This window comes from Amblyomma mixtum, chromosome 2 (assembly GCF_055824585.1).
Source record: "Amblyomma mixtum isolate Tamu chromosome 2, ASM5582458v1, whole genome shotgun sequence".
Taxonomy (NCBI): Eukaryota; Metazoa; Arthropoda; class Arachnida; order Ixodida; family Ixodidae; genus Amblyomma; species Amblyomma mixtum.
This window is the reverse complement of record NC_143013.1, coordinates 194,358,506-194,381,530: the sequence shown is the minus strand read 5'-3', so window position 1 is coordinate 194,381,530 and position 23,025 is coordinate 194,358,506. Positions and strand designations below refer to the sequence as shown.

General features: G+C 46.5%; 1 protein-coding gene across 2 annotated transcripts; it reads left to right on the top strand.

The window, feature by feature from the left end:
- Positions 1-237: 237 nt before the first annotated feature.
- On the top strand, positions 238-21,668 carry LOC149361987 (uncharacterized). 2 transcript variants are annotated; one of them, XM_089572895.1, is made up of 9 exons: positions 238-479; positions 6,778-6,917; positions 8,952-9,044; positions 10,061-10,199; positions 13,751-13,791; positions 15,340-15,409; positions 15,893-16,070; positions 18,499-18,535; positions 18,638-18,701. In XM_089572895.1, exons 1-7 carry the CDS (start codon positions 443-445, stop codon positions 16,060-16,062), a joined length of 690 nt encoding a protein of 229 aa, XP_089429021.1. In that variant the 5' UTR covers positions 238-442; the 3' UTR covers positions 16,063-16,070; positions 18,499-18,535; positions 18,638-18,701. The 2 variants fall into 2 exon arrangements, with proteins under 2 accessions (XP_089429021.1, XP_089429020.1); XM_089572894.1 differs by lacking the exon at positions 15,893-16,070 and adding an exon at positions 21,362-21,668 and having other exon boundaries at positions 246-479.
- The last annotated feature ends 1,357 nt before the right edge of the window (positions 21,669-23,025 follow it).

Genomic DNA, 23,025 nt, shown 5'->3' with positions numbered 1-23,025 from the left:
GAAACAACCCACAGCCTTGCAAAAGGCGTTTTAATTAATTATAATCAATTTAAAAATGCACAACAAATGGAATATGTTGTGGATAGTGAGCGCTATTGTATTTCAAAGAGCATTTTGTTTTGTTTTTCTCACGATCCCTGTGGTATTGCCGATTTTACTGTAGTTTATTTACACTTTTATTAAACTATGAGCTTATTTCTTTCTTGTTCAAATTTAAGGCTCAGTTTTTTAGACCCAGAAACCAGAAACTTTCACTCCACATGCTTTCGCTTTCAACAACTGGGAGCAGTAGCAGTAGGAGAGGTTGTCGGCGTGTAACGTAACTACGGGGACAGTTGCTAACCGAGCTTCCTGAGGCCAGTGCCCGACCACCGGTGCCGTTATCGAACTCCCAGTTCATACAATCGCCAGTCGTCAAGCGTCCGGGCTCTTCGACGGCAGCATGGCAAGGTTGGACGGCAAAGTCGCACTCATTACAGGTACTCGGATTCGGCATCCCACACCTAGCTAGTTTGTAGACGCATATTTTTATCTGTTTCTTGTTACGTCCTGTGTCCGCGTAGTGTATATCCGCGACGTGAACGAACTGCTGCTGAGTAGCTCAGCATGTGGGCTTGATATCGCGCTTTGCTGCATATGTGTATTCGTGTGGTGGCGCGATGGCCAACATTAAAAGACAACGAAAACTAGCGTGAGCGGTCAGCTGTTGCCGTCAACAAGAGCAGCAGTTGCGACACAAAACGTGGTATGAATGACTGCAATGGCATGCGCTGCAGGAGTTTCGACTGCGTTCCCCGCCCCCGGCTTGTTTTTGATAACAGCTAGGAGAGAAATACTTTAGCGATTTCTGGCACCAAAGCATCGATCACCCACCTCGTGTTTGCCATCGCACATGTTTCCTCGTAGGCGTTCCGAAAAAAAAAAAAAGTTTGCCGGAAAGGCCAGAACAGCTTTTTTCTTGGTAAATTTGTTTTTTAGCAAAGGAAATGGCTCAGTATCTTTCTCATAATCTCGGTGGACACCTGAACCGCGCCGTAATGTAAAAGGAGGGAGTGAAAGAACACCTTTTTCTTCCTTTTTGTGAAAATATTTTAATGTAACTGTGTCCTGTGTCCGTTCTTTCACCGTTATTGTTTAACATACTAATGCGTGATATCCCTATTCACCCAGCCGTCAAAGTTTGTGTATGCGGATGATATTGCTTTTTTCGCTTCTGCCAAAGACATTCATATCCTGTACCAATTACTGCAAGAGTATTTAAATGCTCTGGAAGTTTGGCTAGACAGTATAAAGTTAACTTTAAATGTCAACAAGTGTGCCGTCCTTGTTTTCCCACAAGCAACCCCTCTTTACATCTCTGTTGTATCACTCTATCCTCATCCCGCAAATTGATTCAACAAAATACTTGGGTATAATATATGACCCGCATTTAGACTGGCGGCCACACATTAGAAGCATTGCGCTTAAGGGTGAGCGTGCCCTCGGCCGGTTGGTGAGGATCAGCAACAAAAAATTCGGTATGCGACGAGACACTCTACTACTTCTTTATAAGACATCCTTGAATTCAGCTCCGTTCTATTTTCTGTGTGCCCAAAGTACAAGCGTGAACCCCTGTTTGTTATGGAGCGACGCGCTCTGCGCCTTTGCTTAGGTCTGCCTAAAGCAGTAGCTAATGCTGTGTTGTACTTGGAGGCGCGAATACCTGATCTCAATTCCCGGTTTGAGCTTATCACTGTTCTGACATTTTTAAGGTCTTTGGAGCCTGTTCCTGGATTGGCTAACCCTATATTTACAACGAACCCAACTCTCTTCTTTGGTACTCCCTGGCCTCGGTATAAGCTCCCTCAGGTGGTGTTCACTAACTCCCTGCTGTCAAATATTTCTGTATCAATGAGATCTTTAGTACTAGTCAACCACAGGCAGGCTGACACGGCAGTCTTCTCTGACAACACCCTCCCAAGGAATGCTAAGAACCTGCTTGCCAATATGTTAAATGGGCTCATAGAGGAGTACCTAGACAATTTTCCTAACCATATTGCCGTCTATACAGATGCCTCCCAGCAAAATGAAAAGGCTGCTATTGGTATTTACTCAAGGGCTCTTGATTGGAGCTACTCATTTCGGGCCCCTGACTATACCCCTATTTTTGTAGCTGAGTTTCTGGCCATTGAGTTGGCCTTAATAAGGATTCCCTGCAGTATCACTCGGGTTATTATACTCTCAGACAACCTTTCTATTTTGGTAGCGCTCGAAACCTCAAGTGATACTCTTATGAGCCATTCCCTTCAATTTTTTATTCCTCCACATGTTTCAGAAGTTCGCTTTCACTGGGTCCCTGGGCACTGTGGCATTGTTTCTAATGAGAGGGCTGATTTTTTAGCAAAGTCTGCCCTTGATGGTCCTATTGTCCCTTTCGTCCCAAATACTGTTTACTTGACTCTAGCACGCTTTCAGCGATTCCAGCGTTTCCACACCTTGAGCCATGAGCCTCTCCTCGCTGCAGCGGATTTTCAACACCTGGCATTTCCTTGGAGTGTGCGGATGTGCAGTTTGAGGCAATGTGAGGTGTCCATGACCCTTTTGCGCTGCAGGATACCGCGGCTAAATCTTTATTTATGCCGATCGGGGCTTTCGATATCCAACCTTTGTGAGTCTTGTGGCGAAATTGAGTCTATAGAACATTTTTTCCTCTCCTGCCGGCGGCTCGCTGCTCTCCGTAGAATTTACTTGGAGATGCCCCTCGCTCGGCTTGGGCTTCCTCTATCTATCCCAATTCTTGCCAAGGGATATGCCCAAGGGATATGCCCTGAAACCAGTGTTCGATTCTATTCATGATTATATAATTTCATCTGGTAGATTCCTCTGCTAGAATGTGAATTCACAATTTTTCTTTCTCCGTATTTTTTGTTTTGTACAAATTCTAGCTCTGCGTCCCAAAATTTTAGATTTAAATGTACTCCATTCCCTGTACATGAGTGCGTTTGTATCCCCTATGCACCCTGGCCAATCCCCCGCCGTGGGTATGTGCCATTCAGCCCGAGGACATCATCATCATCAATCAGACGACCGCGGTGCATTGCTGTTCGGCGCGCATAAGCCAGGCGACTTATCACGGTCGCTGATTTCAGTGTATTGTCGCGCCGTTAGTTCTGCTTGTTCCTACTTCTTAATTTTTTTTTAACTGCACAATGAACGAGCCAGCCGGGTCAACCACATATATCTTCGCTCCTGCATGGCGACAGGGATGCGCATTAGAAAAACAGCTATATATACTTTTGGCAGAGCCTGCACTGACATATACATTTTTCATTCGTCATGTCCATTATTGGGCCAGTATTGTTCAAGTGATCTGAGTATTATGCCAGCATGTTCATGTCCCAGTCAAAAAAAAAAAAAAACATTGGAACCAATTGGACATTCCAACTGGTTCCAGTTGGACATTCCAATTGGTTCCAATTGGACCCACTAATGGCCAGGCAGATATTTCACCGAGAAAATGTTCACAAAATGTAACTCAAAATTGAGTTTCGTAAAACACACAGTGTGAGAAATGTTTCTACAACGTAACACATGCAAAGGCAAAACTGATTTGTGAGGACTGCAGGGAGACACTGTGCCTGGTGCCAGTGAACATTTTTCTACGGAACTGAAATTAACATGCTTTTATGGAAATCAAGGCCAACAGACACACATACATCGCACACAAGAAACACTACACATTCAGACACTATAGTAGCATATATTAGATCAATATGTACATCCAGAGAACGCACTTCTGCTTCAACTTATACACCCCGTTTATGAGGCTCTCATGCTGGGACCAGTGGCGCTTGCCCACTTAGGGCAGTTATTTAATTTAATTTCGACTGCAGTGGTGGTGCAGATGATGAATACAGTTTAGTAGCTAGGTTAAGCTGCTGACCGCTCTTATTATAAAAACCATATTATTTCTGCCTTGTTTATCAAGTACGCAAGCATTCATTGGATACATCGGGTGCAGTTGAGCAGATGAATTGGGTGGAAGGGCAAGAAGACCAATTGGGCTCACCAATTGGAAACCAAACTGGTCCAATTGGACAGTCCAACTGGAGCACCATTCCAATTGGAACCAATTGGAAACTGAACTGTTCCAGTTGGAAATCCAATTCATTCCAGTGTTTTTTTTTTTTGTGCCAGTAGCCAGCCTCCTTTTTGCTCACAACTCTGGGTTTGGGGAACAAAGCATACTGACTTGCGCATGTCCTGACAGTATTTAATGCTGTGTCCTCTAATGGAATGTTCGCACTTCTCAGGCAAACTTGGAAAGTAAAAAGGGCATAGGCAGTACGAATGGGAATGCCTAGCAAAAACAAATTATTAATTACCGCCCAATGTATGCCTGTGTTTTTCTTCTTTTCGAAGTTTCTCAGTAGCGACAAACGAGCCTGATAAGTACGTTTTCAACTTGGCACAAAAATAACTTTGCTATACTTAACCGAGTCTCTACTGAGTGTTCCTCTTCCTATATATGCTTGTACCTGTACACTGCCATTCATCTTGAAGCACACCTCAGTGCAAAGTAGCTCTGACTCAATGCAAGTAGCAGTCAGCCCGCACAGGTGCATGCACCGTGTGTTGTTCAGTTCCTGCAGCAGTATGAAACTTCCAGGTGCAGCTATTATCCCGACTGCTGGCATGGCCACCATCACATTGTCTATGAACCAAGCAGGTGGCAAGTTGCCAATTTTTTAATTGCTCCCGTCAGCAAAATGGCTGCTCATAAATACATAACATGCTCATCTGTAGTGGCTGCAGTCTTTTAAGGGTCTGTGCTAATATGTGTTGTTTAGAGGCAGCGTAAGTGACGCACGTGACAGGAAGTGCAGTAGTATGCCAGGGGCTGCGTGCTGTATCGAGTGCCAGCAGTCGGAAGCTGTTGTGGTTGATTGTTCCTGCTCGTAGATTGGCTACCATGTGAAGTGAATTCGAAAATCATCAAAGATTTGTGGCTAAGCTGAATTGCTTGTCATTGTAGAGTTTGAGTGCAAAGCATAAGTTTTAGCACTCTGACGTTGTGTACTATAATTGCTCTGCAACTTTCAGGAAGTCCTGTCTTAAGTGCAGTCCTTGAATTTGGCTTGGCTGCGTAACAGCTCTGTGTTGTGTTGCGCTTATGATTGCTGGGTGAAAGATCTTGTTAAAAGGAAATTGCTAGAACTCTGAGAGGTTCACAAATTGAAGCAATGTTTTGAAAGTTAGAAAAAAAAAGAAAGGTACCAACTAAAAGATTAAGCACATTGCTTGATCAGCAGCTGCTTCTGCATCATGGATAAATCTTCACTGCTATTGTCTTCATCATCACGCCCTGGAAGGGCTGAGCATTCAGTGCTCGCAGATGATAGGACGCGTGCATTTTGCTTCATGGAACTGTTGAACATTTTCTTGCTGTTGCTTCCCAAACGCATTTTGCACTGTGTCCTTAAAGGCTCTGAAACACCTTCTTTTGAGAGTGCATAAACTCGCTCGATGCCTACATTCTCCCTTCGTGAACACCTGAGCCAAATAATACACTTCTACACGCAGCAGAGAACCCGCAATCGCGCACGAAAGCTGGGGAGTCCTTTCCGGCGATTTCTTCATGTTCGCACTCTCCTCCGTCGCATGCTGCTGTGCAGTTCAGAGATGACTACTGGTTAGATTCTCTAAGGAGTTATGCAACTACCATGGCTGTGGCCAGTCAGCAGTGTCGCTACGGCAGGTCAGGAAGCTCCGTCTCCCGATGAATTCCCGCAGTGGAGGAGTGCTTACCTTCCAGTGTGCAAAAAGTGGAGGGAAAGGGGAGGGAAAGACGTGAAAGCACTGGAATGCAAATTTTGACTACAGATAACGCGGCTTCTTTAAAAAATTCTTGCTGGAGCAGCATCCTTCATCATCCCAGGAATACCTCACCTTTATCAGAATCAGAACGTTTATTCACGCAAAAATTGATACAGAAATTGCTGTGTAGTCATCTAGATCCTTAGCCGCTATGGCTAGTGATGGATCCATTGCAAACATTGTCAGAGTTAAACAATCACTATATGGAGCATTGCTATGAACAACAACACGTGTTTAGCTTGGTGCATCAGATTGCTTGTTAAAGTAGTGGCGTTTTAGTTTAGAAACAAAGTTGGACGTGTATTTCATGTAACACGGCACGGTATTCCATATTTTAGCCCCGATAAAAGATATTGAGCGCCGCCCGTATATGTTGTGAGCTATGGGTAAATTAAAATTATTGTGCTGTGCCTGCCTAGTGTCACGTTTGGGAGAGATGAATATGGAAGAAGGATGTGGAGAGTTCATGCTAATTATCTGGTGGACTAAAATGGCCGTTTTGTACTCACGTACATTGGTGAAGGGCATTATGTTTAATTCATCAAAAAGAGGTTTGGATGGTATTGCTCTCGGTGCGGATGATATTATTCTGACAGCCCTTTTCTGGAGCGTGCTAACTTTTGCTAAGTAAGATGTGAAGGTGAAACCCCAGGACTCAATACAGTATATTAAATGGTTATGGAAAACGCTTAAATATATCATTCGTAGTGTGTTCTTGTCGAAATGTTTTTGTGCTTTAATTAGTGCATAGCACCCAGAGGTTAACTTTTTGCATAAGTTGTCTATATGAGGTGCCCAGTGTAGATTCTCATCAAGAGTTACTCTTAAATATTTGTAGCTTTGAACCCTTTCAATGGGTAATCCCTTTAGGTGAGAGCCCCTTTAGGTGTGACACCGTGAGGGTTCGTGCTGGTTGCACAGGTGCTTCGTCGGGCATCGGGGAGGCGACTGCTCTGCACCTGGCCTCCCTGGGCAGCTGGCTGGCACTGTCTGGCCGTCGGAAGGATGCCCTGGACAAGGTGGCCGCCCAATGCTGTGCCAAGGGCGTCCCCCAAGACAAGGTGGGTGGCGTTTGAAGGGCAAGTGCGCCACTTTTGAGAATTTCGCGATACTCAAGGATTCAAATCTATATAGGCTGTAGGTGAAGCATGCCAAGTTTTTTTGAACTACCACTTAAAATAGCCACGTAATCGACGATTGAATTTTCTCCTCAAAGCACATCGCAGAAGTGCGCGGAAGTTCAGTGTGGCGTCACGGAAGGTATGATTTTCAAATTACTGCTGCCGTCAGCCACGCCCTGCCCTGACTCGTAGGACGCTGCCAAACAACATTCGGCGGGCTTTGCCTTTGGCGGCGTTAGTTCTTTTCCTTCAAAGCAGGTGTTTCTGTTGGAAATGTACCGATACCTTTGATGACGTCATCGTGCGTCCCTCACTGAGCATTGTGCACTGCGGAGAAGTTTGAAGGCCATTACAATTTTAATTGGTGATTACGTCATCATTTTAAATGGTAGACCAAAAGGACTTTGTATACTTTCCCTGGAAGTTTCACACATTCGACCCTTTTAAGCTCTTCGATTTCTAAAACTTATGCAGTTGCCCTTTAAAGGTTATATACGCCATGATACGCCATGATCAGATCATCTGTGGCTGCTGGGCAGAGCTGATGTCTCCACCAGCTGGCCACTGTCCCTCGCAGTGCCTCTAACAAATTATAGGACACCACTTAGTAGCGCCCCCTGTGGGGTCAGTGCAGGGTTCCTAGGCTAGCGAGACTGTGCCACTCAGCTACTGGTGCAGCATTTGGATAGAAAATTCGGTGGCCCAAAATGAGTTAGCATCACTGTAGGAAAGCAGCTGTAAAACAGAGGAGTGTGTTATAGGGGTGTGTTATGGTTGGTTTATGGGGTTTAACGTCCCAAAGCGACTAAGGCTATGAGAGACGCCGTAGTGGAGGGCTCCGGAAATTTCGACCACCTGGGGTTCTTTAACGTGCACTGACATCGCACAGTACACGGGCCTCTAGAATTTCTCCTCCAAAGAAATTCAACCGCCGCAGCCGGGATCGAACCCGCGTCTTTCGGGCCAGCAGCCGAGCACCATAGCCACTGAGAGGGGTGTGTTATAGGGGTGTGTTATAGGGGTGTGTTATAGGGGTGTGTTATAGGGGTGTGTGGTAGGGGTGTGTGGTAGGGGTGTGTGACAGGGGTGTGTGACAGGGGTGTGTGACAGGGGTGTGTGATAGGGGGATGTGATAGGGGGATGTGATAGGGGGATGTGCCAGCTGTTGAGCCTGACCACTGGGCTCAGCTTGATGTTGCAAGATAAGTCTGACAGGGGTGTGTGACAGGGGTGTGTGACAGGGGTGTGTGACAGGGGTGTGTTATAGGGGTGTGTTATAGGGGTGTGTTATAGGGGTGTGTTATAGGGGTGTGTTATAGGGGTGTGTGGTAGGGGTGTGTGGTAGGGGTGTGTTATAGGGGTGTGTTATAGGGGTGTGTTATAGGGGTGTGTTATAGGGGTGTGTGGTAGGGGTGTGTGACAGGGGTGTGTGACAGGGGTGTGTGACAGGGGTGTGTGATAGGGGGATGTGATAGGGGGATGTGATAGGGGGATGTGCCAGCTGTTGAGCCTGACCACTGGGCTCAGCTTGATGTTGCAAGGTAAGTCTGACAGGGGTGTGTGACAGGGGTGTGTGACAGGGGTGTGTTATAGGGGTGTGTTGGGGTGTGTTATAGGGGTGTGTGGTAGGGGTGTGTGGTAGGGGTGTGTTATAGGGGTGTGTTATAGGGGTGTGTTATAGGGGTGTGTGGTAGGGGTGTGTGACAGGGGTGTGTGACAGGGGTGTGTGACAGGGGTGTGTGATAGGGGGATGTGCCAGCTGTTGAGCCTGACCACTGGGCTCAGCTTGATGTTGCAAGATAAGTCTGACAGGGGTGTGTGACAGGGGTGTGTGACAGGGGTGTGTGACAGGGGTGTGTGACAGGGGTGTGTGACAGGAGTGTGTGACAGGGGTGTGTGATAGGGGGATGTGCCAGCTGTTGAGCCTGACCACTGGGCTCAGCTTGATGTTGCAAGATAAGTCTTTCACCTTAGGTCCTGGTCACAGTGGGGGACGTCTGCAAGGAAGCCGATGTCGCTGCCATAGTGGAGCAGACTCTGAAGCACTTCGGCAAGATCGACATCCTCGTGAGTCTTCCTGGCCATTACTCTTGAGCTGCTTTTGCTAATGGCATGCCAAGAGCTTGCATACTTACTTGTAATTTTTTTTTTTTCGAAATTGGCCAAAGTGAAGTTAAAGGTGCACTGAAGAGGAATCTGAACTCGTATTTTTACCGCTGGAACTCGATCTATACATTCCGAGCGTTCTTAGAAACTTCGAATTATTGCCCTGTGCAGCCGATTTCCCTAATTTAAATTGCATTAACGTCAGGCTCCCAACCTTTTTTTTCATTCCCCGCAAACGGTGGGAGGAGTTGACCAACCTTTCAGCCAGTCCTGTGGCGGCTTGCCGCTCTGCCATCTGCAGAGTGATACGTAGTGAGTGGCAAAAGTGAAGAGTGCCCACGTATTTTTATTTCCGTGGGCCTAATTTGTAGCTATGTAGTCTCTGACTAGACCTATTTATTCATGGAAAGCTAAAAGAAACAAAATAAAAGCGAAAGCAAAGTCGCCACGTGACTGCCTGAAGGGCATTCCATGTGTTGGTCGACTCCTCCCACCATATGCAGGGAATTAAAAAAAAAAGCCGGGAGTTGGATGTTAATCTGCTTTAAATTAGGGAAATCGGCCTCATAGGGCAATAAATCACAGTTTCTAAGAATGTTGGGAACGTGTAGATCGAGTTCCCGCGGCAAAAAGATGAGTTCAGTTTCCTCTTCAGTGCACCTTTAAGCTTCACTTGTAAGTTTGCCCCTGGATCTTTCTTTTAAAAAACTATACATTTTAAAGCATATCATTGAACTGTTTCCAGTGCAGTGCTGCAGATAAAAACTTAGGTGGTGTTTTATTTTCGTTTTGACTTGGTGGACTTGGCTCATTTAAAAAAAAAAAACTTATTTGTCTGGCATGTTTCCTCACCTCTGCAGAAGTCTCTGAACAGTGTTCCTTTATCTTGCTTTTATTAGTATGGTAACATTTGCAAGAGTAGTTCTCTTTTGTGTGTGCGCATTGAGCCCAAATGTGCTCGGATGTCTGAACTGCAGGTAAACAGTGCGGGCATCCTGAAGAACGGCACTACGGAGAACACGCCACTCGCGGTCTATGATGAGATTATGAATGTGAACCTGCGCAGCGTCTTCCATGTCATGCAGCTGGTCATCCCTCACCTGAAGAAGACTAAAGGTATGTGCATGTTCCGAAACCTGTCCATCTGCACCCATTTCACGGTGTGAGGGGAGGGGGGGGGGGGGGGGGGGGGGGGGTTAGTTTAGTACGGCATGCGTGTTGCTAGATGCATTCTGGGATTAGTTGGCCTGCTACAGTTAGGATGCAAGAAGCAGGCAAAAATTTACTCAGCAGCAGTTATAGCTGTGACAGTACGGAGGTACTGGTCTTGGAGTAGACAGTAATGGGGCTTTTGATGGTAGGTATAATAAATTACAGTGTGGCAGCAATCTAATGATTATAAGCAATGGCAAAATAAGGAAGGGGCATCGGTCTGCAAAAAAAAAATTTTTCAAACGCACAGGCAATCTTACAATTTGAGGTATATGTGTTAGCAGTTTTGGTTGTGCAGTCATCAACACACCTGCCTAGAGCGCTGAACCGGCGCACTGCAGAGTACATTCTTTGTCTTTAACGAGTGGCCTGGGGCTCGCTCGAAACCTGACGTCTTTGGGTGTGCACATTCCCATGAAACGTACTTAACTCTTGCTGTCTTTAAAAGTTGTATCGCGCCCACCAGGCAGTGACGTTTGTCATAAATGCAGAGCAGAGCTTGCGGTTCAAGCGCCCTAGACAAGTGTGTGTACGACTGTACATTTCACTTCCACGTTGGTCGCCTTCCCATTACATTTATGCTTTTGATTTTGCTGTCGCTTCTTCATTCTGCTCCTGCATGGGCTTGTTGCGGGTGAAGGTGAGCGGGTGGGTGACAGTGTCTAGGTCTGGGACATACATTTTTACCAGTCGGTACCCAGGGGTGGTGCACCCACTTCGGAGGAGGCACCCTCCAAGTCCAGAGGGTGCCTGGAAGGTGTCTCCATCTGCTGGGGGCACTGGGAAGTGGGGACTTCACACAGACACACACGCATACACACACACACACCACCGAAAGAAGACTTTCATACTAACACTGTAGAAGAAATGCAGTAGCAAGGAAGATTATGAAATTAGGTGAAAAAATCAAAACACTGAACTCTAAAAGAACCTTAAGAACTGTAAATTGTAACTGTAGAAGCCAGCAGTTATGGACACACAACGGAAGTGACTGTTGGGCTTCAAATGGTATCAGTGCTTGCGTTAAAGGGAGACTGAAGCACTTTTTCTGAAAATCGGGCTGGCAGCGGCATCCTATAGTTTTTCATGCTGTATACTGGAATATCGCATCCAAATAAGGAAAAACAAGAGCGAATTGCCTTTTTTAGCCGAAATATGCGGACTGTGCCGCGGGGCACACCGCGCGGCGCGCCGCCGCCTGTGATTGGTCAAGAGAGGCCGTGACGTCACTTTGAGGACTGGAGAAGCTGCCGATGCGGATCCGGCGCTGCGTTGAGGGCAGATCGCGGCTTTCCGTGTCATTGTAAAAGCGAATATGGCGACTATTTTTTTTTACTGACCTCCGAAGAAAAGGTTACTACAGTTTGCTCATTCCACGTATCGCCTGAAACCAAAAAAGACACAAGCAAAAAATTCTGTGCCTAGCACAAGCATACGCCAGTGTCAAAGACGCGATGCAGACCTTACGTAAAAGGTGCCAGCACAACCTCGGCTCGTATTCTCGGAAAGGAAGGGGTGCGAACAATACTCAAGTCAATTACCACCGCCGGACGCCTCCTGGCTCGCCCGGAAGAGCGTCATCCTAAAGAAAAGGCCCAAAGCACTGTGTACAAAAAATCCTGTTCTCAGTACCAGGCGTTGCAGGCTGGGGCAAGAAAGTATTTCAAGGAAACGATGAAGGAGCACAAAGTTGGTGTCAAAATTAGCGAAGCGCAGTGGCCAAGCACTGCGAGGCATGTGACCACAAGATAGTGACGCAATCATGGTGCGCTGGAAACCAAGCCAAATACGCGTTCAAATACGCTTCACTCCTGGCGCGTTCAGCAGATGCCAGAAAATATTAATCGCTGCCTCGGAAACGTTCGCCCTTCCTAGATTTGCAGTTAAGTTCAGTGAAGTAGTTGCCAACTATATGTGTGTTTAAAAGACAAGCTAGCTGGAACTCGCCCGCTGCCACAACTTGATGAAGAAACCGAGTAAGGTTGCGGTGTTTTTTTGCAAAAACTCGGTTGGCATTCATTTCTCTCATAAATCTGCATCCGAAATCAACGTCGAACGCTTTCATTTTAATTGCTTAGCTAGGATTAAACGAGATGCCGCATATGAAGAGCTTCGATGCTTGCTTGCTTTGCTTTATTGTGCTTTGCTCTGCTTGCTTGCTTGCTTGCTTGGAGACGTCGAACCGAGTATAAAATCCCTAACCGAGCCTTGCTGAGCACGTCTCAGGTGGTCTGACCGCACCTAAGCTGAGGAGGGCAACACATGCTTAAGCCTCTATAAGGTTTCTTCAGGGGCTAAGTGAGCATGTTTCTACTTTTAAAAGAGGCGCTTCTTCGGAATAGTGACACGCCTTATGCGCGAGGAAATCGATGGAACTGTGTCATGGTTCAGCCGCGCCTTTTCGATAGAAATCTCCAGAGATCACACTAGGACAAGCTCTGCCTGTAGCCGCTCTTACGAAAGTGTTTCGAGCAGAGTAAGCTTGCTTTAGTCGGCTTGAATTCTTTGTCACAGCAGCGAGCGGTTGCGCTGCGAGATTGTGATCTTGCGGAAAACAGTGGAAGACGACACAGTCGCGGCCGTAGTTGTTCGTGGACACGAACGCAGAGTAGTACCTGTTGAATCTGATTCTCAAGGTCGGCTGACACGTTTGTATGTCACAACGCACGCAGTACGAGGAACAATGCATGCAGCACAAGAAACAACGCCCGCTGAAAGCGCGCTCGGGTGCGCCGAAGCATCCCCGGCTCCTCAACATGACGTCACGTTGGCCGACATGGACGAGGTTTCCCTCTCCGCTGTTCCCCTCTCCTGCGTTCGCGCGGGGCGCGGGAAATTTAAACATCGCGTTTTTAATTGGTGATTGCGCCACTGTTGTAGCCAAAATCGAAAAAATAATTTCACATACGCGATCAGCAATGACACTACTTCAAAACCCTAGAAGGTTAGCTGATTCAAAAACCGCCTCAGTATCCCTTTAAGCAGCAAGAGCTTCACTGGAAATGGTGGTGACGTATTTTTATGGCACATAGGCAGCTGTGGCAGATGCGGGCAGATGCACAGTAGACCTTCTTCACGTGTGTTTGTTTCAGCAGATAGAAAGGCTTTTCTGTGGAATTTGTTCCATCAATAGGCTAAAACTACTACTTTCTGTTTTTTAAACTGTTCCACCTGTTACTGTGGTAGAGAGCTGCATTCACTTCTGTTGCTCGTTCTGTGTCGTGATAAGACTTTTTTAGGCTGATGCAAAGGCACATAGCTTTCCAAGCATAGCGAATTGTTTACAGTTTGAAATGCGGAGGTATTTTTTGGGTAGTACCGCAAGGCAGCTGGGTGCCCTCCATGCTAGTGGCACTAGCCAGTGCAGCTGTCATTCAGTTATGCATTAATCAGTGCTGCAGGAAATGCTTTACAGCTGATGAGGCCAGAATTATCTTTTGCATTGTTCTTTCCAGGAACCATTGTCAACGTTTCGAGTGTCACTGGACTGCGAGCTGTAAGTTAATTCCGTTCAGTTTCTGTCAGAGGTATTGAAAGTGTGCCAACATGAATTCACTGCATGCAGTTGAGATGCTGTTTCTTTATGTGGTGTGGATGGGTTGAAAATGCTTGGCATGGTTATGTAATTACGGTTCTGGGGTTGTACATATTTTCTCACGTTGTGTTTGGATTTTGACTGCATGTGAGTCATGATGACCGCCTATATAGTAGTGTGTAGGCACCTCCAATATGAAAGGGAAGAGTCGATTTGCACACAGGGACAAATCCTTTTGTTACTGAGCTCTGAAGTTGATGTCTCATGGGCACATAATGCGGAGACAAGGTAACCAATGGTCCTTAAGGGTAACAGACTGGATTCCAAGGGACAGGGAGCGTAGAAAGTTAGGTGGGTGAATGAAATTAAGAAATTTGCGGGGATAGGGTGGCCGCAACTGGCATAGGACAGTGCTAATTAGAGAGATTATGGGAAAGGCCTCTGCCCTGCAGTGGGAGTGGTCAGGCTGATGATGGTTTAGAATGCTGGAAATGTGTTCCTGTTGCTCATACTTGCAGAGTTACATAGAACACAAATTATTTCCCTATCTGCCCCCCCCCCCCCCCCCCCCCCCCACCATTTAATATTGGAGCTACCTGAAGAGGCAAAGTGATCAAGCTGCGGCTTTTTTCACCAGTTCCCTTTTTCTTCTTGAGGCAAGCAAATAAAAACTTTGGGTTTGCAATCCACACTGCGCTGTAGTTGTAAAGGGGCTCCTGGCAAAAATTTATGAACACTAGTTGTGTTGCTGTTCGCTGTTTGGTACAAGAGAACACCAGCACCATGTTGTTGTGCCCGGCAGCATCCCGTGTTGCATTTTGAAGGCCTGTCTTAGTGCATTTCTATGAGCCTGGTGCTACAAGCTGATAAAGTAGACCAAAACGATGATGTTGCCAGAGCCAGCACCTGGTACACCGTGTCCTCACCATATTGAGACAAAGCGCGTGTGCTGACTGCACCAGTGTCAGTCACCCATTAATGAAGGAGCAATGTGAAGAAGCGCCAACGCTGCAGGGTACAGGTGCAAGCATGTGCTGTGTGGGTCATCTTGGCCTCTGTTGTTCTTGCATGCCTGATGCAGTCTTATCCGCAGGAATGATGAGCAAGACAGCATGCCACTCTGGCTGTGAGCAGTGGGTGGATGTTGCTACATTGCCAACTGTTTCTGGTTGACAGCATGTTTTGCCGGGCTTTGGCATTCTTTCAAGCGTGACTCTGTGGAGCGAAAAGTCGAAAAAAACAGGAAGGCACAGAAAGGTGCACCACGGGAGTGTGCGCCTTCCCATCACTCTTCAACTTTGTGCTCCGCGGTGTTGTGCTTGGTTGTATGTTTTGCAGCCTGGGGGAACAGTGTTTTTGCTACTAAGTACATAGATCCCTTTGAACGGGGTGCTCCTGTGCAACAATGGTGGTCCTGACAATGTGCTGTAGAAGATGTGCGCAGAGTCTGGGAGGGAGGCAGACGGAGCGTTGGCTGTGAAAAAAACCGCTCCTTGTTTCGCTGTGCAGTTTCCCAACGTGGTGGCCTACAATGTGAGCAAGGCGGGCCTGGATCAGCTGACCCGCACTGCTGCCCTCGGTGAGTGGCGACAAAGGGGGGAGGAAGCACTGATCAGCATTGCACTGCACGTGCTGCGCATCTCAAGCAGGTGCAAATGGCTGAGGGCAGATGGAACAAGTGCACACATTTTGTGCTAGATTTTGTACAGTGAAACCTCATCACTGTGAATATATATATATGTATATATATATATATATATATATATATATTTGTCAGAAACTTGCATAAGATAAGCGAAAATAGTTACAAAAGATACAAAACAATGGTAACTGGGAAAGACCGTTCTGTAGATTTAGCGCCGTTTCGAAGCCATTCACGGCAATTACGGAGGTTGCAAAAAACCGAGCAGCAAATGCCATTTAGGTTGGCTTCCCCACACAGTGCATGGCGATGGCAAGACGCCAACTAGGGTAGCTTCGTCGCGTTACAGCTCTGCTGGGTAAAATGTTGTATGCCAGGGTGCAAGCTATCGCCATTCTTACCATCTCCACTCTGTGACAGTCGGTGTGAACGGAGGGTGGAAAGCTACAACAACCGACCATGTCGCTGGTTCCGGGGCTCTGTCGACGGGTGCAAGAGGTGCAAACGGGTGCCGACTGCCTTGCTGCTGCCAGCTGTTCTCGCCACTATATCTTCTGTGTCGCTGTTGGCAAATGCAACATAGAGTGTGAACCGTCGTGTAAGTGCTTGCCGCACCACCACTCTGTTTATGCACAGCACAAAGTGACGAGGACAAAGCGCTGACTGACAACTGATTTATTTGCAGAAATGTACAGGGTCCGTCAAAAGTTCCCAGGCCACATGATCCACTGTTCATCGGTATATCCTGGGACTTAAGATTCGGATAGAGCTATCGAGGTTCTCAGATGGTAGAGCGATCCTTCTTCTATTCTCTACAGATATTTTGAGCTTCGAGGGTATCTCAACAGCCCGACTATGCTGCTCAAAAGCAAACCCTGTGGCCTTGGAACTTTTGACGGACCCTGTACATGAATATATGCATGGCTTGATGCGTGGCAGATGGTGGTAGTCAGCACTGTCTGTCCTCTTCTTTCTCATCGTGGTCCCTTGCGCTGTGCATAAACATGATTCACCAACTAGCCTGCACATCAACTCTTGTAAACTAGTAACCTGCGTAGGGAGAAAAAGCTTGCCGCCTGACATCCACGCGGTAACAGTTAGGGTCTCTGCAGTTTGATATATACGTTTTGCGGCAAACCGTTTTCAGTATGTAAGTTACGAAATGTAAGTGTTTGTTAAAAATATTTAGGAATAGTTCAATATAGCCAATAATTTGTAACATCCATGTTCGTTATAGCGAGGTTTGACTGTATCGTCATTTTCAAAAAGATAAGTTGCAAGCCGCCATGGTGGCTCAATGGTTATGGCGCTGGGCTGTTGACTCGAAAGACGTGGGTTCGATCCCAGCCGCGGCACCCGAATTTCGATGGAGGCGAAATTCTAGAGGCCCATGTACTTTGTGATGTCAGTGTGTGGTTGAAATTTCAGAACCCCTGTACTGTGGCGCCCCTCATAGCCTGAGTCGCTTTGGAACGTTAATCAGGACATTAGACCCCCATAAACCAAACCAAAAAGAAAAGTTGCAGTCCTTAGTGATCTATCTGTTGGTAAACTCTGTGCAGGCATGCATTAAACAGTTGATGGTTGTCACATGTAATGATGGCATAGTGTACCTTTGTTGCTGTGTTGTATTACTCGGAACAGAGAGGGCGCCGCAAACCACATTAAGTGTATGGAACACAAAATGGGCTCTAACTCCTGAAACTTTTTGATGGACCCATGGAACTTGTACTATTCGAAAGCATTTAACAAAACATTTTGAACACTATGCACCTACTTATCGTGACACAGTGGATGTGGCTGTTGCTTTGTAGGACTGCAGCTAGTTTTCTGTGAACATTACCTGCAAGAAACTAGTAGCCGTAAAATGCAAGAGGGCATGTGCTTGAATTGCTCGGACCATTGCGTGGGAGCTTTGCGGACTGTGGACTTCTTCATTTCCCACTGGATGGTGGCTGCTGCCTGTTGTTGTCTTTGTGAAACACAAGGGATGAGGCGATGGTAGTGCTCAGAATACCTAAACAGCAGAGGTTTTCAAAAAAAAATAAGGGGAAAGATGACACACTTTTGTGAAAGATAAATGAAAATAAATGCCATTAAGTTTGTGCCAAATTTTGGTAAATGAGGTCGGGAAAATTGCCTGTCTTTTGTTAGTTTGTTTAGGCAGCTACAAAAGATCCACTCAGTGCTGGCTAGTAAGCACATTCGGTTGTTTGGACACATTCGTGTTGTGTCTCATGAGGCAGAGTTATTAAACAAACAATGTGCCCGTTTTTACTTTTGCATCTACTGCTACGTGCTAATAGTTTTCTCTGCAAGCCATTGCCGAATTACACTGTGTAACTGTCAAGTCGCCTGGTTCAGACTTATGGTGCTCAGCTTTCGATCATTGTTTGCGACTGTATGACTGCCAAAATGGTTTCCCAGAAAGCGCATGAAACTCGCTCCTTGCTCGTCTCCAACTTCCGCTCGCATCATCTTGATGTGGCCATTTGGCCGCTGCATAAGGAACTTTGGTATGGTGCACAGTTGGTGCCAACTCACATGACCGGGCGCTCTGACCTCTGGCTGTTGGCGAGCAAGTTGCTTTAGTGCGGGCCAACTGTGCTAGATAGGTACGTGCTCCGCATAAAAAAAAGAAAAGTTGTTTTTTGAAATAGCGCAGTAACTGTCTCATTTCTTGGTAGACACCTCAAGCGCACTGTGATAGGGGAAGGGAAGTAGGTAGGAGTGAAAGAAAAAAAGAGGTGCTGCAATGTAGCACCACCTGGGGATCATTAACTGACATCGGGACCACATCGGGACATCGCGGGTTGGCTAATCTTGTAGGGGATGTTTGTTTGTTTTTTTCATGAAGGCAAAATCCTTACCTGTAAGAACAAACTTGCCTCTTTTTTCTTCATCTCACAGGTCTGTGAAATAACCAGTACTGCTTATTTTCACTTCACGTGGAGACAGAGCTTGCCCCACTTGTCCTTATAGCCAGCTGGACTTATTCTTCGTGTTTTTCTTGCCTCCTGTTGCAGAGCTGGCCACTGATGGCGTGCGGGTGAATGCGGTCAAGTGCGTATGATTGCCTCTGTTCTGCCACCACATCCGAGTTCTGTTCCAAATGGCAGGCTGGAGCTGGATCATGTTCTCCCCTCCGTTTTTTTTACTTTGCAGCCCTGGTGTCATTGTCACGGAAGTGCACAAGCGAGGTGGCATGTCGGACGCCCAGTATGCAGAGGTGAGTGGACGCAGAAAGTTGACTGCACTCCAACTGAGCATGCATGCACAAGTTCTTCATTCATTATCATCATAACCAGTCTGACTGTGCCCACTGCAGTGCAAAGGCCTCCCCCATGTCTCCCCAATTAACCCTGTCCTTTGTCAGTTGAGGCCACTGTATCCCCGCAAACTTCTTAATCTCATCCGCCCACCTAACTTTCTGCCGTCCCCTGCTACGCTTGCCTTCTCTTAGAATCCACTCCGTTACCCTTAATTAAGGACCAGCGCTTATCTTGCCTTCGCCTTACATGCCCTGCCCAAGCCCACTTCTTCCTCTTGATTTTGACTAGGATATTAACCCGCGTTTGTTCCCTCACGCACTCCGCCCGCTTCCGGTCTCTTAGCGTTACACCTATCATTTTTCTTTCCATAGCTCGCTGCGTTGTCCTTAACTTCAGCTGAACCCTCATTGTTAGCCTCCACGTTTCTGCCCCATAGGTGAGTACCGGTAGGATGCAGCTGTTGTATACTTTGCTCTTGAGGGATACTGGTATACTGCCATTCATGATCTGAGAGAACCTGCCGTATGCGCTCCACCCCATTCTTATTCTTCTAGTTATTTCCCTCTCATGATCCGCATCAGCTGTGACAACCTGCCCTAAGTAGGCATATTCTCTTACTACTTCCAGCACCTCGCTACTAATTGCGAACTGCTGTTCCCTTGCGAGACTGTTGAATATTACTTTTTTTTTTTCTGCATGTTAATTTTAAGACCAACCTTTCTGCTCTGCCAGTCTAACTCATTGATCATGCTTTGCAGTTAATCTCCTGAGTGACTTAGGAAGGCAGTGTCATCAGCAAATTGCAGATTACTCAGGTATTCTCCATTAACTCTTATCCCCAACTGTTCCCAATCCAGGCCCCAGAATAACTCCTGTAAACAAATGGTGAATAGCATTGGCGAGATCGTGCCTGCCTGCCTGACACCCTTCCTTGTTGTAATTTTATTGCTGACTTTATGGAGGACTATGGTAGCTCTACAGTCGTTTTTAGATATCTTGCCATATTTTTACACAAGACTGTTCTACCCGATTCCGCAGTGCCTGCATGTCTGCTGAGATTTCCAGTGAGTCAAATGCTTTCTCGTAATCAATCAAGGCTATATGTATATAGGGGCTGGTTATATTCTGCGCATTTCTCTATCACCCGATTAATAGCGTGATTATGGTCTATTGTTGGGTATCCTTTACGAAAGCCTGCCTGATCATTAGGTTGATTGAAGTCTAAGGTTGTCCCGACTCTATTAGCGATTACCTTAGTAAGTACCTTGTAGGCATTGGACGGCTGGCTGATCAGTGTGCAATTTTTCAGGTCCTTGACGTCTCCTTTCTTATGAAATAATATGTTAGCATTCTTCCAAGCTTGTAATACGCTCGAGGTGATAAGGCATTGCGTATACAGGGTGGCTAGTTTAGTTCTTCGTTACGGGGTCACTTTGTAAGCACACCTTCTAGCATGGCAGACATAGCGGAGCAAGTTTGTATGCAAAAATTTCTTGGCCCTCTCAGTGAACTGGTGCCAATGGGGAGTCAAGGATAGCCTATCTGGACAGGCACTGCCTTTGGCTTACCCTTTCCCTCGCATTTGCAGGGATCAGCTCCAAGCCTTGGCTTCTCCCCCTTGTCCAACTTTAAATAGGCTTTGAGAGTTGCTTCTTCTTTTCTTCTGCTCATGTCCCATCCGGTGTATCCCAAGGAAGCATACTTGGTCCCTTGCTTTTCTAATCTGTATGAACGATCTATCTGCCTGCAGTCAGCTCATGATGCTCATCCTGGTTAATGACCCTAAATGTTTCTAAAACAAAACATGCCTTTCACTCGTTGCTCAGCACGTATTCCAACCACTTAATTGCATCCTTAATGACATACTGTAGAAATAACGACAACCTATAAGTACCTTGTGGTGCACCTTCACTTTGACTTAATGTGCCGTCACCATATTTAAGTACCTTGTGGTGCACCTTCACTTTGACTTAATGTGCCGTCACCATATTGATTTCGCCCGAGCGTCTGCGTTCTCATAGTCTCCTCAAACGTAACCTCAAAGATGCCCCTATGCCCGTCAAAAAAAAAAAAAACTGGCCTGTACCACTCTATAATGCGGCCTAAAATCGAATACACCACTGCCATTTGGGACCCTTATTAAGCTTATGTTATCACTAATATTGAATCCTTGCAGGGCCGTGCTGTTCATTTCATATTTTCAGACTACTCACCTTTCACAAGCGTCTCAGCATTGAAAAAACGTGCTGAACTGGAATACTTATCACATGGCGATAAACTTTATCACCATCCATCCCTTGTTTGATTTGTTTCAATCACCTCACGTCATCTTGCCACCACATGATCATTCTTTCAAAGTTAAACACTTAGTGTCATTCATCGTCTTATGTCAACTCATTCACTCCTCGTACTATCATTGAATGGAATAGTTTGCCATCAGACATCGCTACAGAAACAGACATAAAAAAGATTCCAAGAACTCATCCGCTGTGATGGAAATGTGTTGATTATTTTTGTTTTTCCTCTTTTTCTTCTCTTTGTGTTACGACTTGTGTTATAACTACTGTTTTTATCACTTCACGTGTTCTTAAAATGTAACGCTTTGTGGTGTGTGCAGTTCCTGGAGCACTGCAAGACCACCCATGCCATGGGCCGTGTGGGGACTGCGGACGAGGTGGCCCGTGCCATCGGCTTCCTGGCCTCGAGCGATGCCTCCTTCATCACGGGACAGACCCTGGCCATCGACGGGGGACGCAGCATCATGTGCCCCCGATAGAGCACCAGGCCAACCTTCCAGTGCCGCTCTTTAAACAGTGAACGTGTGGGCTCAGGATTTGTCCCATCTCTTTATACAGATATGGAGCTACTCATGAACTGAAATGGATACAACTCGGCAAGAAAATATAGTCCTATTTTTGCAACAATCTTGTCGGCTCTTGTCACTTGGATTGAGAAATTTTTGCAACTAGAACACAATCCCATTTATCTTGGTAGCGTTTTTTATAGCAGGTACCAGATGTGTGACCTGTTAAGCACCGGCCCCGCCGCGGTGGCTGAGTGGTTACAGCGCTCGGTTGCTGACCCAAACAATGCAGGTTCGATGCCGGCCGCCGTGGCTGAATTTCAATGGAGGCAACGTTCTAGAGGCCCGTGTACTGTGCGATGTCAGTGCACGTCAAAGAACCCCAGGTTGCACCATACCATTGCAGTAGTTGTTGCAGCTCATTGCAGTTGTTGTTCAAGAAAGGATGATGGCTAATTTCCGAGATTCTAAAGGCCACACTTCCACATAAAGTTGTGCTGGCCTGAGGAAATAGCTTACACAGCTGAAAATCCAGTGGGATTTATATTTCTGGAGTGCCGCTCGCCCCTCTTGCAGTTACTTTTTGCTTCCAGAAAAACTGCTGCCCCAAATATACCACATTAACAAGCGTTTTGAAAAGGTTCCACTCGTTAAAGATGCCCCTAAACATGTATACCTGTTATTACATTTTGCAAAAACTGCCGCATGTGACAGGGACAGTGCTTTCAATGACAGCTGTAATCAGCAGGGGTGTGGAAGATTGAAGGTTTACCCCTATACCTCCTATGCTTCCTTCTCGTATCACATTACGGCATTGGAGACTGCTGTCCAGGCCATGTTCTGCACAGTGGCACTACAGTACTATCTCATCAAGACGAACTCGACTACTTTTTGCAGTGACTGCGAACTCTGGCAACCCTGTGCAACGGCACTCACGGGCATCTGCACGGTGCTGTTGAGCTAGTTGGTTCATAATAAATGTGAATGGCGCAAGGGAACGAACACAGGAAGACAGAAAGAGTGCCTGTCTTCCCGTGTTCGTTCCCTCGCACCATTCACATTTATTAGGAAAAAATATATGAAGAGTTTCCATGCAAGCAATTGCGCACCCCCAACAAGACAGCTTCTGTGCGACACCGCGCCGTTGAGTGGTGAAGTTAGTCAGCAGGAAGCTTTCTTGCCGATGCGGGAATGGCCGGGCACCTTTGCTCCTGCACTCTAAGCATGAATACGCCTATATGGGTTTACAAATTTCTGTAACATTCTTTAAAATTTCTTTAAAATTCTTTAGGTCTGCACTTGCATGGCTCAGAGGTGGCAGATTTCGGCATTGCGCACCCCCCTTGAGCCACGCTTGCCACCAGCAGACTAAAAGGTGCGTAGACACGCTGTAGACCTGCTTGGAGACTTTGGGCTTAAAAATCCGGGGCTGCATTTTCAACAGATGGGCGTCGAGATAAGTGTTATCGTGATGTAGA